General features: G+C 36.1%; 1 protein-coding gene across 3 annotated transcripts in view; it reads left to right on the top strand.

Moving 5' to 3' along the window:
• LOC140148578 (nicotinamide/nicotinic acid mononucleotide adenylyltransferase 1-like) overlaps positions 1-6,940 on the top strand; it is a 65,381-nt gene extending 58,441 nt beyond the window's left edge. The window contains exons 6-9 of one of the 3 annotated variants that reach the window (XM_072170602.1): positions 1,639-1,760; positions 2,693-2,794; positions 3,435-3,493; positions 4,542-6,940. In XM_072170602.1, the coding sequence (XP_072026703.1) occupies positions 1,639-1,760; positions 2,693-2,794; positions 3,435-3,493; positions 4,542-4,659 (401 nt within the window). In that variant the 3' untranslated portion in view covers positions 4,660-6,940. The remainder of the gene's footprint in view (positions 1-1,638; positions 1,761-2,692; positions 2,795-3,434; positions 3,494-4,541) is intronic. The other 2 variants (XM_072170588.1, XM_072170595.1) reach the window with 2 other exon arrangements.
• Positions 6,941-15,720: the final 8,780 nt, after the last annotated feature.

Below are 15,720 nucleotides of genomic sequence, written 5' to 3'. Positions count from 1 at the left end.
ACTTTTACAGGCAAAATATCAAAAGCCTCATTGCAGGCAAAATATCAAACGCCTCATAACTCTTGCCTTTTTAGTGTTGATCAGAGTATAGACAACCCATATCCTAAGGTACTGATTGAACTTTACTCTGTTGCATAAATATTTAAGGTTTTGTGATTTGTAAGGCAAAATCATTTCTTTTTATTTTTATAGTTAAGTAAAATCAGCATTGCTAAGTAGTAGCTTGTTCAAGATATTATAATATATGTAGCTGAATATGATTGTTTTTGATTGAGTTCACATTTCCAGTGATTGACATATTTGTGTTTAGCTTGTAAATGTTTCTTGAAAATCTGTGTGTGCTCATCATTTTACTCATGCATGTTTCAGTGAAGTAGCCTTTGGCTAAGCCCATTAGAAAATGAAATATTGATTTACACCACCTTTGGAAATAGTTGTGTGTTACCATTTTAACTTGTTACAAAGCTTTTTAGTCAAATTTGTTTCAAACGAGAAGTCGAGAGAAGGTTCATATGATATGCTCTTAAAAATGTCTTTTATTTGATTATTGTGAAAATCTCCAAGGATTTGACATGTTCCTTCAATATCTTACTACCTTTGCTTCGCATACCAAGCAATTTAATGCACATTTTACAAGCACCAACTGCTTTGTAATAGAAGCCTTGGGAACAAGATACAGCAAGAAACATAAAAAGCTTGAGAAAGCATATAATATGGCAAGTGTTTATTGTGCTCAGTGGCATAGCCAGCACTTTTTCAGAGGGTGGGCAAGGGGGGGGGGGCAAGACAACTTTTTAGGGGAAAACTTAGATGAAAATGGTCAAAAATTTGCCAAAAATACAAAAAAGGACAAATATTCATTAATGTCAGGGCGGCCAGCCTCCGCAGAGGGACAAGGGGGGAAGACTTCTTACAGTGGGGGCAGCTGCCCCCTTCCCCCCCCCCCTCCTTGCTCTGAACTGAATTTAACTGATGCTCCCCCATCAGGAGACTCCTCACGCTGCCACACTAGCTGTGCCTCAAATCAATGGGGTCTGAGCCAGTTTAGTGATCAGGAAAATTGTTTTCAAAACACATTGGCACAGTTATACAGGTTCATAATTGTAAGGGTGTTGGTTCAAATCCAACTGTGCCAAATATTGTGTTGTTCAAATCGTGGCCCTTATTATAATGACTCTCTGCATTTCAGTATACATATATAAATGGGTATACCAGCATTATGCTGGGAAGCAGGTCCGTACGCAGGATTTTTTTTGGGGGGGTGCTGAAAACTGCTGATTTTGAAAAAGTGGACCTTTTTTCCAAGGGGAGGGGACAATTTTGTGAAATTTGGACTTTATTCCCAAAATGTTGACCTTTTTTGACCAAGAAGCACTCCTTTGTACGGGCATGCTGTGAAAATAAAATGCGCTTGAACAGGAGGTAACAACCCAAAGCAATTAATAATAAGGAGTTCATCCTATGCTGAGGGAAAGAAAAAAATAGCACTTGGGCATGTGAGCATTGTTCCAGTATGACTTATACCTTGCCTACCTATACCCATATAAGTTTTATGAGTTGCCCTTGTTTTACTTGGTGCTTGACAGTTGTACATGTTTTATCCTTGAGTTAAAAATTTCTGTATTGTTTTGGTTACAGAAGAAGCAGACAACGATGCCTATGATATCAATGCCAACCAAACCAGAGTACAAGTAAAGCTTCTATGTGGAGCTGATCTACTAGAGTCCTTTGCAGTACCAGATCTATGGGCTAAAGAAGATGTAAGTGTTTAGAGTCTGTTTCAGCTCATGTTGAGAGTAACACCATGTTGGATTTCGTAGTGGCAGATTCAAATTGTGTGTGCTAACCCAATCCAGCGGAGCGTATACACAGAAGGCCGATTTGTCCATACGCTGCTGACGCAACAGCGTAAACACACTGATTCTAATCTGCCACTGCAAAATTCAACTTTGAGATGAGACACACTATAGAGTGATGTAATAAGATCATTACTTTCATAACCACTAAGGTATAGGACATTTGTCCATCTGAAACATAGGTGTGAGCCCTAACACTGGCAAATCCAACAGAATTCAATACACAGCGTGCCTCCACTTCTGCACCATACATGTAGGGGTGGGCAGCAAATAGCCTCCCTCTACTCATACCACCCAAGTAAAGGGGCTAGGTTTTAAATGGATGGAAGACCCTGATAATGGTATTCAACTTATGGATATTGGTAGAGATTTCTTCACTGATTTTCACAAGTGGGAGAATATAGGAGCTGTAAAGCTTTACAAATTACCTTGATATGCACATCTAATAGAGGGTCTGTGTTTTAGTGTAGCACAGTGTTGGTCTAGCCACAGACCATCTGTAGAGGGTCTGTGATTTGCCATAGCACAGTATAAATCACTACAGAGAGGAACAAGAATGGCAGTCCCTTGCTCAGATTGCACGCGAGCACCCTGTTAATGAGCGACATACGTCGAGCTTTGTGTTCACTTCAAGGGCGCCGATCTGCACCGACCAATGATTTGACACACAATCGGCCAATCAGATTATCGGTCTGTTGCTATGATTGTCAGACGATTGATTCAACCAATCAAAACCCCACTTCCTTGTTTACGTTCTGTACGCTCTCAAAATGCAAACAAGTGCCGTTCTTCTCTGACAAAAACTTTGATAAGGTTTTTGTGCATTTCCTTTTCAGATGGAGACGATAGTAGGCAAGCATGGTCTTGTGGTAGTGACTAGATCTGGATCAGACCCACGGAAATTTATCTATGAGTCGGATATGTTGTATAAATACCAGGTAAGTGATAATGGCTTTGAAAAATACAATTCTAGTAAAAAAAATGGTTTTGACACTTAATCTTCAACTTGATGTAGCACCAATTGTCTTTATATATTCCCAATTGATCAAAATAAAAGTTAATTAAATTAAATATCTTAAGGTGGTATTACACCCCATGATAAAATTTGTGACTAATTTTGCATTTTTCTCAAAAAATAACTACACACTGGTAACAAAGGTTATGTATATTATAGGGGCAAGGAATCCAATTAATTCACTGAAATTTCAGTGATTCAAAACAATTGGTTCATTATATATGTTAAGAAATGAGGTACATTCTATCGGTACCTCTTTTCTTATCATAAATAACGTACCGCTTGTATTGAGTCACTGATATTCCAGTGTAGTAACTGGATTCCTTGCCCCTATATTATACATAACTTTGTTACCAAGGTGTGTTATTATTTTTTTTTAGAACAATGCAAAAATAGTCACAAATTTATCAAGGGTGTAGTACGCCTTAAAACCATGTAAAATTATTTTAAAACATACTTTCCAGGAATGTAGAATAAGACCCATTTGCTTGCATGTTGAGCTGTGTGAAGCTATGTTGAGCTGTCCTGTAACTTGCATGTTTTTATATTGTTTTTAATTTCAGAATAATATAGATATAGTAACGGAATGGATATATAATGACATCAGTTCTACTAAAATCAGGTAACTGTTATATTTTACTACAGTAAGTTTAGTTCTTCTGAGTTCCGAGTTCGCAATGGTGATCATCAAGCATGAAGACGGGCCAAAGTCTCTGCTCCTTACCAATGGGTCAACAGTCTTGATGTTATGATTATTGTCTATACATCTGCCTCAAGTCACCTGCACTAGCTTTGAAGTCCAGCATGTGCTGCGTTGGCTTAGCGTGGTTTCTTGCGTGTACATATGCGGCACGGTGATCGTGCCCTTAAAAGTATGTACACGCACCGAGTAACGCTAAGCTAACACAAAACACGCTGAGCTTCAAAGCTAGTGCCGGTGATGACCCGAGGTAGATATATGGACTATAGTGTGATTGTTTATCATTTTTGTTTTCACACCCATATATGTGTGATGCACAACTTATAACTCCGAAGAATTAAAATTCATATCCAATCCTATTCATTGAATTTACTGATGACAATAATGAGCAAGCTGTGCTTTTGAATTGTACTGGTATTGGGGCACTATACATCATGCCTTGCTGTTTGAGGCGATCGATCGCTCTTGCTCGCCACCGCTCGCCCAAACTCAATTTCTAGCGAGCGATTTTCCACTCGCCATAGACACTAAATATCACTCGCTGCGAATCTTCCAAAATCAGCAATTGAATCAGCCAATTCAGCATATAATCGATTCTGTGCCCTCTCCAAGCGGAGAAAGTCACACATTTTAGCGCGCCTCACGAGGATTTCAACTTAAATACCGTTTTAAGACCAAAGCTGTACTTGATTATACCATCCCTGATTATACCTAAATAAATGGTATTTGTGAAAATTCGACCACTCGCCTAGCATCATGCTAGCAAGTGATTAACCAATGGCCTTTAAAAGCCTGATACATCCGGAATATTGTTTGTGAAAATGCACTTTGCTTTGCTCATTAATCTTTAGAACTTGTATCTATTGATTTGACCAGCTTTTAGACAATGGTGAAACCTCTACTATGTTGCTTCTTCTATTATATATGCTGTGAATTTAATATTTAATCTTGGCATTTCTCTCCCTCTCAGGCGAGCCATCAAAAGAAACGAGAGCATCCGATACATCGTCCCTGACCCAGTCATCAAGTACATCAAAAGCAACGAGCTGTACCAACCTGAAAATATCATAGAAGTTGAGAAGAAGTGATGCTTTGTTCTTGTCCTTGTTCTTATCATGTTATTCCTCAAAATGATTTTTATAGAGGGTCTATACTCCATCCAGCAAAATATGTATTAAAGTGAATTAGCCCTACAATTTGGTGCATTTTTATACAATTCCAGTGAAAAGGTTTTCACCACCCTACATTTCAGTGTCTTGGTTGGTAACTTATGGGGTATGTCCACTAACATTTGTCAAAAATTAAGATCTAATATGATCTTAGTAGCATTCCTTGCTTGAAATGACGGTTTTAGTTGTAGTCCTACATACAGGGGTTAGCACTCTACTCTTTTTGGAACTGACTGTGAGCTACATGTAACAGGTATGGCCCTCTTTACAGGACTGACCATGATGGTTCATCTACCCAATTTCAAATGAACCATGGATCACAGTGGAAACAAGCTGCCTTTTTGGAGTTTTTTTTTTATCCGGGGTTGGAGTCCAGCAATCTAAACAAATTAAAATTGAAATGAGATGGCAGCCAAATTAGCTGAAGTAGTGAATACTATTAGATTGGAATTGTCTCACAGAATGTACCAAATCACCATTAAATAAAACAAAGCATTTGATGTATTGCTCTATATCAACAGTATCGATACACTCTTTGGAAAATGCAGCTATTAATGTATACATCTAAGAAAGCTGAACAGTAGATATATGTATAACATTATGCCTATAAGCAACTAAGGTACAGACCTCCAATATTGGTTACATACCACTAATTGCCTATATACACAATTTTCAATGGAAAAATAGCTAATTTTGTGCAGAATTTTCTCTTATTCAGAACTGTCACAGTTAAAAGCCAACACCAGCTGAAACTAGATGATTTTGATGCCAAATGACCAAAATCTTAACAGAGGTTTTGAAGACTTTTCTTGTTTTAATGCATTGAACCATAAACACATAAATGGTAGTGCACCCTTGAAGCTGAAAATTTCACCTGGGTAAGGTGAATGTTTACAATGTTCACTGAAAACTGATGCAGTGTGGATGAATTATTCAACAAAAATTTGACAAAAAATTCATATAATGAGAGAAAAACATACTTTCAAAGCATCAAAACCCAAAATGCAATTTGTTTGCTATATAACTTCAGTTTCAGTGATTTTAAAGCAGCCTTTTTAGATGGCCTACAAACAAATAGTTCCTTGTCATATTTTCATGCATTTTAGTGGTATAGTGGTATAACCTATTGCCATTGTAAATTGCAGTAGATTTGTGGCTGTATTGCTCATGAGTGTGTTGGTCTTGACTAGCAGCAGTAGCAGTATGCTACCTACATACCACACATATAAAAGCTCATTTGAACCTTCAAAAGGGGAAGGGTAATGCTCCCAAAAATGCTATTTTAAAACTGCAGTAGATATGTGCCAATGTTGGTTGTGTATGTGGTTATATCTGCATCTCGGAGAGTAATTGCTAAAACTTTTTATGCAACAATTATAATGGCAATTGTTATTACAAAAATATTTGGTATGAAACTACTGGCTAATATTCACTAAGTGGGCTAATATTAATTAGCCTCAAGGTAAAATGGATTGTAGTTTGGCGAGGTGGGACATGTTCAAATCTTACTCAACAAAGAAGGCAAAATGTTTGAAGATTTATGGGGCATTCTCTGCAAGTTGATCAAAGCTAATGAAGCCTCAATGACTTAACCCAGTGTAGACCCGGACTAGATTGGTCTACTTATGTGAATATGGGTTATTGATATTATTAAGTTATTGAGGTTATTGAATGGATGGAGTTGAGGAAAATGGCAACCTTTTTTGAAAAGAAATTGTAAGAAGTAGCCTAGATTGATTTCAAATGAGTTGTAAACAAAGTGTGGTACTTGTATATTACCTATTTACAGTATTACCAATCAAAGGAATGCTATTTCTTTTCAAAGATGGGAATTCTTAAGTTATCTCACCCTGTATATTTTATGGAGCTTACATTGGATGCAATTTATCATGAAAAAATGATAACGAGTACTGTACTGTTAGAGGATATTTATTTTTATATAAAAGTGTCATTTTTTTCATGGTAGAATTGAATGATCATAAAGGTCAGTTATATATTAACTGATTCATGAAGAAGTTTTAAATGATTCATGGAGAAGTTTCGGACTTCTGCTTCTTATATCTATATGATGTACAACCTTTGAAGGGAAGTTTGTTGCTTTCATTTTTATATGTAAGGAATGTTTAAAGTTGTTTTTTAGGGTAAACATTTCAAGTATATAGATAAGTACAAACTCAAGATGTCCATCAATCAGATGTAGGTTTCTAGTTATTTAAATTCAGTCAAGCACAACTGGTGCTAGGTAAACTGAGCTCAAAAAGAAACTTATAATTTTTCACAAGGTCATATCTTGAAATCCTGTCCATCAAATTGAACCAAAATTACACACAGATTTACTTCAATACTCTACTCTTAACACATGTCAGTAACCAAGCAGTTATCCAACTGACACAACAGCAAAGTGCACTGACATGGGACAGCTTCCTGGACCACATTCACAGCCCAGCCCTGTTTCATGAAAAAAGTGTATGAAAAGCAGAAAGCAGCGCCGTTTTATCATCTGTGCAAGGATCTTGTGTGCATTCTCACAGAGTTTTTGTCCTGGGTGCCAAATGTTGGGCTGTGAAAGTGAAGGAAGTCCAGGAAGCTGTCCCATGACAGTGCATTTTGCTGTTGTGTCAGTTGGACAACTGCTTGGTTACTGACATGTGTTTTGAGTAGAGTATTAAGGTAATCCTGTGTGTAATTTTGGTTCATTTTGATTGACAGTATTTTAAGATATGACCTTGTGATTCACAAGTTGTAAAAAGTTTCTTTTTGAGCTCAGTTTATGTTTTACAGTTACCTTATACTCAATTCAATACATGATGATGTTACACTGGTTCCAAAGATGATAATATACATTGGTTAAACAATTAATAGATGCTTCTGCATGAATGTTATCATGAGTTTATATTATTATGTACCAATGTATTCAGTACTGTCTTGAACATTCCATGTAGCGGTAATCAGTCTCATATGTAGCTCAGTGTAGTGCATAGATGGAAGGGACTCTTACTGTAACTTGCTAACAATTTGACAAGAAAGGATTTCTTTTTCTGTGTGACTACGTTTTCATACTGTAATCATATCAGCTATGTACCAGAGCACAAGCTTTGTTATCAACTTTGAGCCTGTGCGCTCAAATTTTGGGCCAGTTGCTATAAGGTATATTGCTGATAGCGATCGATAAGCAAAAGTGATGCATGCTGGGAAGGAAAAGCGTTCAAATTTGCAATCTCGGGTGACAAATTCTATAGCTTTTGAGCGCTTTTCATTCCCAGCATGCATCACGTTTGCCCATTGATCCCGATTAGCAATATACCTTGTGGATCACAAGTGTCTGCCACCATACCAACTTACCCTGATATCTTCAATATATTTTGCTAATTGCATGATTGGGTACCTTAAATTGCGCTTTCACTTAGAATACCCAAATTTACAACTAGACGTCTATGCAAGGAATAGTACAATATCATTTGGGCTATTCCAGTTGAAATCACACATCCTGTATGGAAGACATGACCTTAATCTTCCGGCCCTTAGAGGGAGTGTAAATTTCAAATGGGGTTACCTGAATGGGTGACTCCATTCAAAATCGACACCCCCTGTGTGGAAGAGTAAGGTCATGTCTTCCATAGGGGTGTATGGAATGACCGATTGAGACGTTACAAAATGGCTTGATGAGGCTGGAAACCACAGTAATCTTAAATCGGAGTATTTTGAATGAAGAACATTTGTATCCTTTCTTTCCTAATTTATATCATTTTGAGGCCATAATTATGTTTCTGACTGAACAGGGCAAGAGTAATTACTAAATTGTTTAAATGACAATTATATTATATTATATTCAGAAAACATCTTGGTGTTTGAAAGCTGCCTTCGTAACCTTGCTCTACTGTCTACTGCCAGTTTTGTCAAATGTATGCTACATGCTAATATCTACTATTAATATGTATAAACTCAAGGTTAGTTGAATTTGATGGTTGAAAGTCACTTTAAACTTTAGGGAAATAATTATATAAACACATTTTAACAAATGTTGCACTTTTGGGGAAACTAAGAGCAGTTTAAACTATCATGCTAAAATGCTTGTAGAAATACATCCATTAGACATCACCTGTAAGCTTTTCCCACCTTTTTCCTTTCTAGTGACTATGCCATAGCTTCCAGAATCTATAGAGCAGTGCCTAATAATTGAATACCAAAGTGGAAGAAGGGCCCAACTCCATCTCCATAATATTTCAAGGATACCATGATTAAGTGTACTTGGAAGACTATTCAGAGAGTAGATTTGAGTCCTTTTTTTTCACACACAAGGAAGAATTATTGTCTGCTAGCAATAAAAATCCTGGGTGTAACTCATTTTTGTAAAATGGTGGAGCTGGGCCCTTTTTCCACTTAGGTATTCAATTGATGATCAAATAGGTTGATTTGATTTTGAAGGTGCTTAGGTTAATGTATGAAAGTCTTTCTTTATTATTGTGTGTAACAGATATTTATGTATGAAGGAAGGCAAAGCAATATGAAATGGGCTATTCCAGTTGAAATCCATACACCCCTTATGGAAGACATAACCTTAATCTCGTACACAGGGGGTGTAGATTTCAAATGTGGTCACCCATTCAGGTAATCCCATTTGAAATTCACACTCCCTGCATGGGAGACTATGTCTTCCATAGGCAGTGTATGAGTTTCAAGTGGAATAGCCCAATGTACTATGTGTAAGGAAATTATTTCAGGATAATATTTCAATTGACCCTTTCCACGTTACCCAACCCTAATCTGGGTTGTGAATTCATTATCAGGCAAATAAATGTAGGTCTCAAAGCTGTTCACGCATTCAATTTGCAGTCGCATTTGTGTCGGAGAAATAAAATTTAATTTTTTCTCTCATTTTTTTACAAAAATTGTGTGATTAGGCCAAAAAAATAAAAAGGTTTGTCTCAAAGCTCGCGCACACATTTGTAAAATCATGAGATTTGGAAAAAAACAAATGCGGAATTTTTTTTTATTTACTTTTTCCAGAAAAATTCGGCGAAAATCAGATTTTTTTCTCCAAATACCATGAAAAAAGTCGGGAAATTAAAAAAAAAAAAATCACATTTCGCATTTGTTTTCAAACAACTCGTGAGCTTTGAGACAAACCATTATTTTCTTTTGGCCTTAACACTATTGTGCAAATATTTTATTATGTATATAAGAATTTAAGTTTGAGCCTAGCTTTGGGACATACTATTTTTTTGGCCTTATGCTAATTGTGTATTTTAGGACAATTATTTAGATTTGGTTCTTTGGCGATCATACAGAATACAGTGATGTTAGTTATAACTGAACTTATGGACTGTCCAATAACGGTCTGACCAACCATGTAGACATTTTTGCACTTGCACCACCCCTGTATTAAAAAGGTAACATGTTCATAAATACAGGTAACCCAAAATGAAAGTGGAATGTATTATAATTTGGGGATGCTTTTTTTTTCTCCATCTCAGTGCTCATAGCATGCTGTTGCTAATGAGAATGTAGCACTTTGTTTTTAATTTGGGTGTTGCGCTAAGTTTAGGAACTGTTTCCACCTTGACTCTGACCCTCATGTAAAGTCAGACCTTTCAACTTACTCAAGTAGAATTTTCTTCTTCTTTGGGATATAATAGTTTTTCAAATATCAACTTTTTAGGGCCTATATTATTGAGATAATTTGTAGTTACATAGTTATATTTACCCAGTTTATTCATTTGTACCATTTTCATTTATAAACTGAAATCATTTATATTGTTAAGTTTGTTATTTTTTGTGTATCAAGAATATTTATAATGTATTTTATTTTCAGAGACATTAATGTTATTAAGGTTTAATTTGGAGATGATTTCCACCCATTAAATTACTTAAAAGGGAAAATATTTAGGGCTCATATTGAAATTCCCTTACACAGGAAGGTGTGCGCCATCCTGCAGCTTTCCTGTGCTAGCCTTCTTTTGTTAAAATCCTGGGCAGGGTGTATCACTGATGCATATAATCCATCCGTTTTATGACCGAGCTTTCCTGAGGCGCGTGCTTAGCGAGGGGAATCCTGCCTTCTTTCTGTGTGAAAACGTGGTAGGGTATTTCAATATGAGCCCTTATGTATATTCTCAATCATCCAGGTATGCAAAAACGGAAAAGAAATATGTTGCACATCATAGCTGAACCTCATAAGCACTACCTGCCGATTGGTTATAAAATGACTATTATAATTTATTGAGCCAATCAGCAGCATGGTATTAAGAATTTGGTAGGACTAAAGATTGAGCTTAAATATATAGAAGCTGTATTTTCATTGGTCACTCAGATGAATATATCACATAATAACCAATCAGAAAGACTGTAAGGAAAGCATCCTCAGGGGGTCAATATTGCATCTGATAGGAGTTTGTAGTCTGTCAAAGTGGAAATAATTCGACAGAAATTAACACACCCTGATCATACTCTTGGATTAAGGGAAGGGGTATGAACGTTTGGACAGTATTTATTGTGGGACATTAGAGCACATCAGACATATCGAATTGCATTCTGAATACGAAGAATGTCCTGATTCGCAATGTAATACACATTTTATGGCAAATCATTAAAATTGATATTTTGATATTTAACAGTACTTGAAGTAAACTTTATAAATCTGATGATTTATACTTAAAGTGTATGTAGGTGGGATGAAAAAGCCGACGATCAATTGAAAATTTTGACCTTTCATTATTGAAGATATGGATTTTTTTTCCCAAAACACCAAAAAAAAGAAGGTATTTTTGGGGAAAAAATCCATATCTTCAATATAAAAGGTCAACATTTTCAATTGATCGTCGGCTTTTCCTCCCAACTACATACACTTTAAGAATATATCATTAGATTTATAAAATTTATTTCGAGGACTGTTATATATCAAAAGTTTGAAAAATATCAAATTTTAATAATTTGTCATAAAATTTGTATTATATCGTGAATTTCAAAAATGAAAATTATTTGATATCAGAAAGACATGCTTCAGTATTCAGAATGCAATTCGATACATCTGAGGTGCTCTCATGTCCCACAAAAAATACTGTCGAAACGCCATAAACGCTCATTGTAGATCCCTTAACTAGTGTGTGAACCACAACATTGTAGAAACTGGAAGTGCATCGGAAGTAACCATAATTTTCAGTAAGAACATTCTCAATATTATTCATCTGAAGCAAGTTTGATTTTATATTCTGTGGTAGTTGTTACACTTATTTTCAATGCCAAATGTGCTTCCATGTAAATAAGCTACCAATATGTATGGACAAAATATGCCATAAAAATGCAACAATTTTATCTGCAAAAAATACACTGTTCTTGTTAGAGATGGCAAATATTGAGGCAGTTGTGAAATAAATGTGGTCTTTATTGATGTTTACATCCAAAAGCACTTCTTTTCAGTTTCTGGAATTTCTGGTCCAGATATTTATGTGACGCAATCAAGGGGAATGAGTTTTAATGTCACTAATATAGATTTTGAATTATTGGCAAGAAATGTGCTTCTTATTGTTTTCAGTAACTGATAAATTGCATATAACTTGGTAACCGGAAGTTCAATGTACATGTAGTTTGCATTTTTGAAGGGCCAGTAACTAATGTAAAACACCCAAAATTGAATATTTTCAACATTCAAGTAATTTCCATTGATTATGTCACATATGATTGTGTTCACTAGTTACTCTTGGTTACTATGTGGATTATATACTTTATTACGAAGTTCATGTAATTTTAGAAAGAATTGAATTAATAAAAAGCAGTGGAAATCATGTGAACCTTGTGAACAAAATACCCAATTTTAATTTCAGTGTACAACTCTTTTTTTCTTTAAATAATGCAACTATTCTTAAAACTAAAAATCCTTGCAAACTGTATTTATTTCCCAGTAACAGGCTTTTTAATAATTACCTATTGTTATTATGACTTGTTCAACAAGTCCATCTGATTCCAATTCCAATGACATGACACCTCATGCATATTGTTCTGGGGGAAGGATTAGACCAACTGGAGGGGCATGAAAACTAGCACTACATGCAGCCATTATATAGAGGTTATCCACTTTACTCATGTGTGACTTCTAACAAAAGGCGCCGATTCCCGTAGTATTCCTTATTCAAAACAATTCAATACACGACCTCAGAGTTAACCTGCATGACTTAGGCGGGCTATTTTGAAACATTCATGGTTGCACATGCAGGTACTTCTTTTGAAAGTCCTAAACAAGGTATAGCAGTCGTTGATAGGATATGCAGCTTATAGAACACGGATAACCTCTATTGCTATTACAATGCATCCAAAGGACCAATAAACTGAATAAGGTGTCACTGGAGCTGGAATTGGTTATACATGTAGATCATAGGATTTATGTGTTGTGTACTTACATGAATTTTGATTGGAATATAATTTTTAAATGCAATTGTTTATATAATGTAATCATGTCATGGCATTGCATCCAAATAAATTGAATTTATTGCCTTGTATTGTGTTGCAAAAGTGTGTGTACTTATTTTTGGGACCCTCTCCCTCTTTCACACATTTACATTCTAATAGCATTAGTAAGTTCAGAATTAAGACTCGGTATACAGTAAATGTTCACCTTTAGACACAAACTAAAGGTGCCCTCCCATAAAAATCCCACCTGCAAATAAGGGCACATACCCTTAATTCTTGTTGGAATTTTTAGATGGAGCTCTCTATTTGTACATGAAATTTACCCCAAGGCAAAGGAGCCCAGTTGCGCCATTAGGCAAACGTTTACGGTATTAGCTCTCAGTCATATCCGGGAAAGTGCTCAAACCATTCTTATCGGACTTGAGCTTTACCAGCCTTATTACTCCTGAAACCTTTGGTGTGGTTAGATAGTCAGGTTGATAATCATCAAGATGAGAACACAAGCAAGTTGCTGGAGGAGTCAATTTGGACCATGTAAGTTTCACTTTGACACCCTAATCTGATTCTGATATGGTTGCTACACAGCTCAGATATCAACAAAAATCCTATCCATCTTGCAATACATCCAAATGATCAAATAATTTTATCTGGTGGCTTGTTACCTGAAAAGGAGTACTGGAATAAAAGTACAACAGGCAAGTATTGGTTTGTACTGAGATGTAAACTTTGTTTATTTTAACCACTGATTTGTACTTAAGCAATTCCTACTTTACAAGGCTATAATTTATCTTTAATTCTTCAACAGTTTTAAGAAATTTGACACAAAAATAATTGAAGAGATAACTGCCAAAAAAGACAACTTTTACCAAAATTACCACAATAAGCAATTTGTGATATCATGAATTTGTACTAAATATTTGGAGAATGTGGATGAGGAACTTAAAATCGACTGCAGTGCCAGAAGTGGGTAAGTGCAATGGCTGCCATGTGTACTAGACGAGTACAATATACTGTGTTCACAGGGCAGCTATTGCACTTACCCACTTCTGGCATTGAGCAGTCGACATAGTCAATGCATAAAATGTGTAAGAAATTGGCTGTAATCATGTATGAAAACTGAAATAAAACAATGGATAATTTGATTATACTTAATATGGCACAAGTGACGACATCTTTACATGTGCACAACCTCCCTACAGACCTTTTTTCCTATAACTCATGCACTACATAATGCCAGTAGATGTGATGAAAATTATGCTGAAGGTCTGCAGCCGGCAGGGACAGCACCTTGATGGAGCCCAAGAGGCAAAGATTTATAACAATAATACATTTGGTCAAAATTGGAAACTGGCATCTCTGTTTACCACATTCATCTCTGCATACCAGCTTGAACACACAATGTGAGGAAGGTGGTCCACACCAAGTATGTACTCATCTCGTATTTGATCCTTGCATGATCATCAAGTTTTGAGTAGAGCCTCAAACTGGCAACATACATGAATGGGAATTGAATCAATTATACAACAGTTATGTAATTTACAGTAAAGTTACATAATTCTTCCTTTCATGTATGTTGCCAGTTTGAGGCTCTCCGCCAACATGGCAAAACCATGCAAGGGGTGAATAATGTGTCTGTAGAATGTCAAGCTGTATTCACTATAATTTGGTTCACCTCAAGTTTGGTAGTGACGTCATTATTACGTCACAAATCGCCACATACGTCACTACCAAACTTGAGATGAACCAAATTATACTTGCACGGTTCCGCCATTATGTACTATGTGCAAGGAGAGCCTCGAACTGACATCACATGAAAGGAATAAGTACATTAATTTACACACAATGTAATATGACTGGTTCAATTCTCATTCATGTTTGCTGCCAGTTCAAGGCTCTCCTCGCACATTGTGCATAATTGTGGAACCATGCAAGTCAGTGGCGTGCACAGCACATTGAAAGTGGGGGGCCAGGTTGTTCAGTTCCCCCGAATGGAGTCTGATCAGGAGCAAATTTTGACGTTTTTAACGTTTTTCCCCCGAATTACCAACAAAAGTGGGGTTGCCATGGCCCCCCTGCCCCCACCCCCCTTTGCGCATGCCACTGATGCAAGTAGTCAATAAAGGTGGGCGTTATTGGAATTCTGTTTGGTTTTGAGTTTCTAATATCATACATGCTGATTTACACTATTAACTATCTTAGAATCTTACAAAATTAAGAACAAAACTTGCATTGTAGAATGTCCAACTTAGAAATCCATTTCATGGTAACATATGACATTCAACTTCAAATGGTCCAGTTTCAACAATTGTTAAGTAAATAAAGAGACCTAAATACCTAAGTAAAGCTATATTGTATAACAAAAAATACTGCTTTGTTTACTTGAAAATATTAACCTTACTTATATACATGTACATAAATTACTTCAAAAGTGTACCTCTCTGAAATACTGGTAGTTTGGAAGCTCAAAAATACTGTAAGTGTACATAATTAATGTCCAAAAATCAGCACAATGTCAAAGTGGAAAGGGTTTAAAGGTCTGAACAAATTTTAATCTTTACCCAGAGCAGCCAGCGCACA

Source organism: Amphiura filiformis, chromosome 1, assembly GCF_039555335.1.
Source record: "Amphiura filiformis chromosome 1, Afil_fr2py, whole genome shotgun sequence".
NCBI classification, from domain to species: Eukaryota; Metazoa; Echinodermata; class Ophiuroidea; order Amphilepidida; family Amphiuridae; genus Amphiura; species Amphiura filiformis.
Note: the sequence above shows the minus strand (reverse complement) of the source record. Positions and strands in the feature narration are given on the sequence as shown.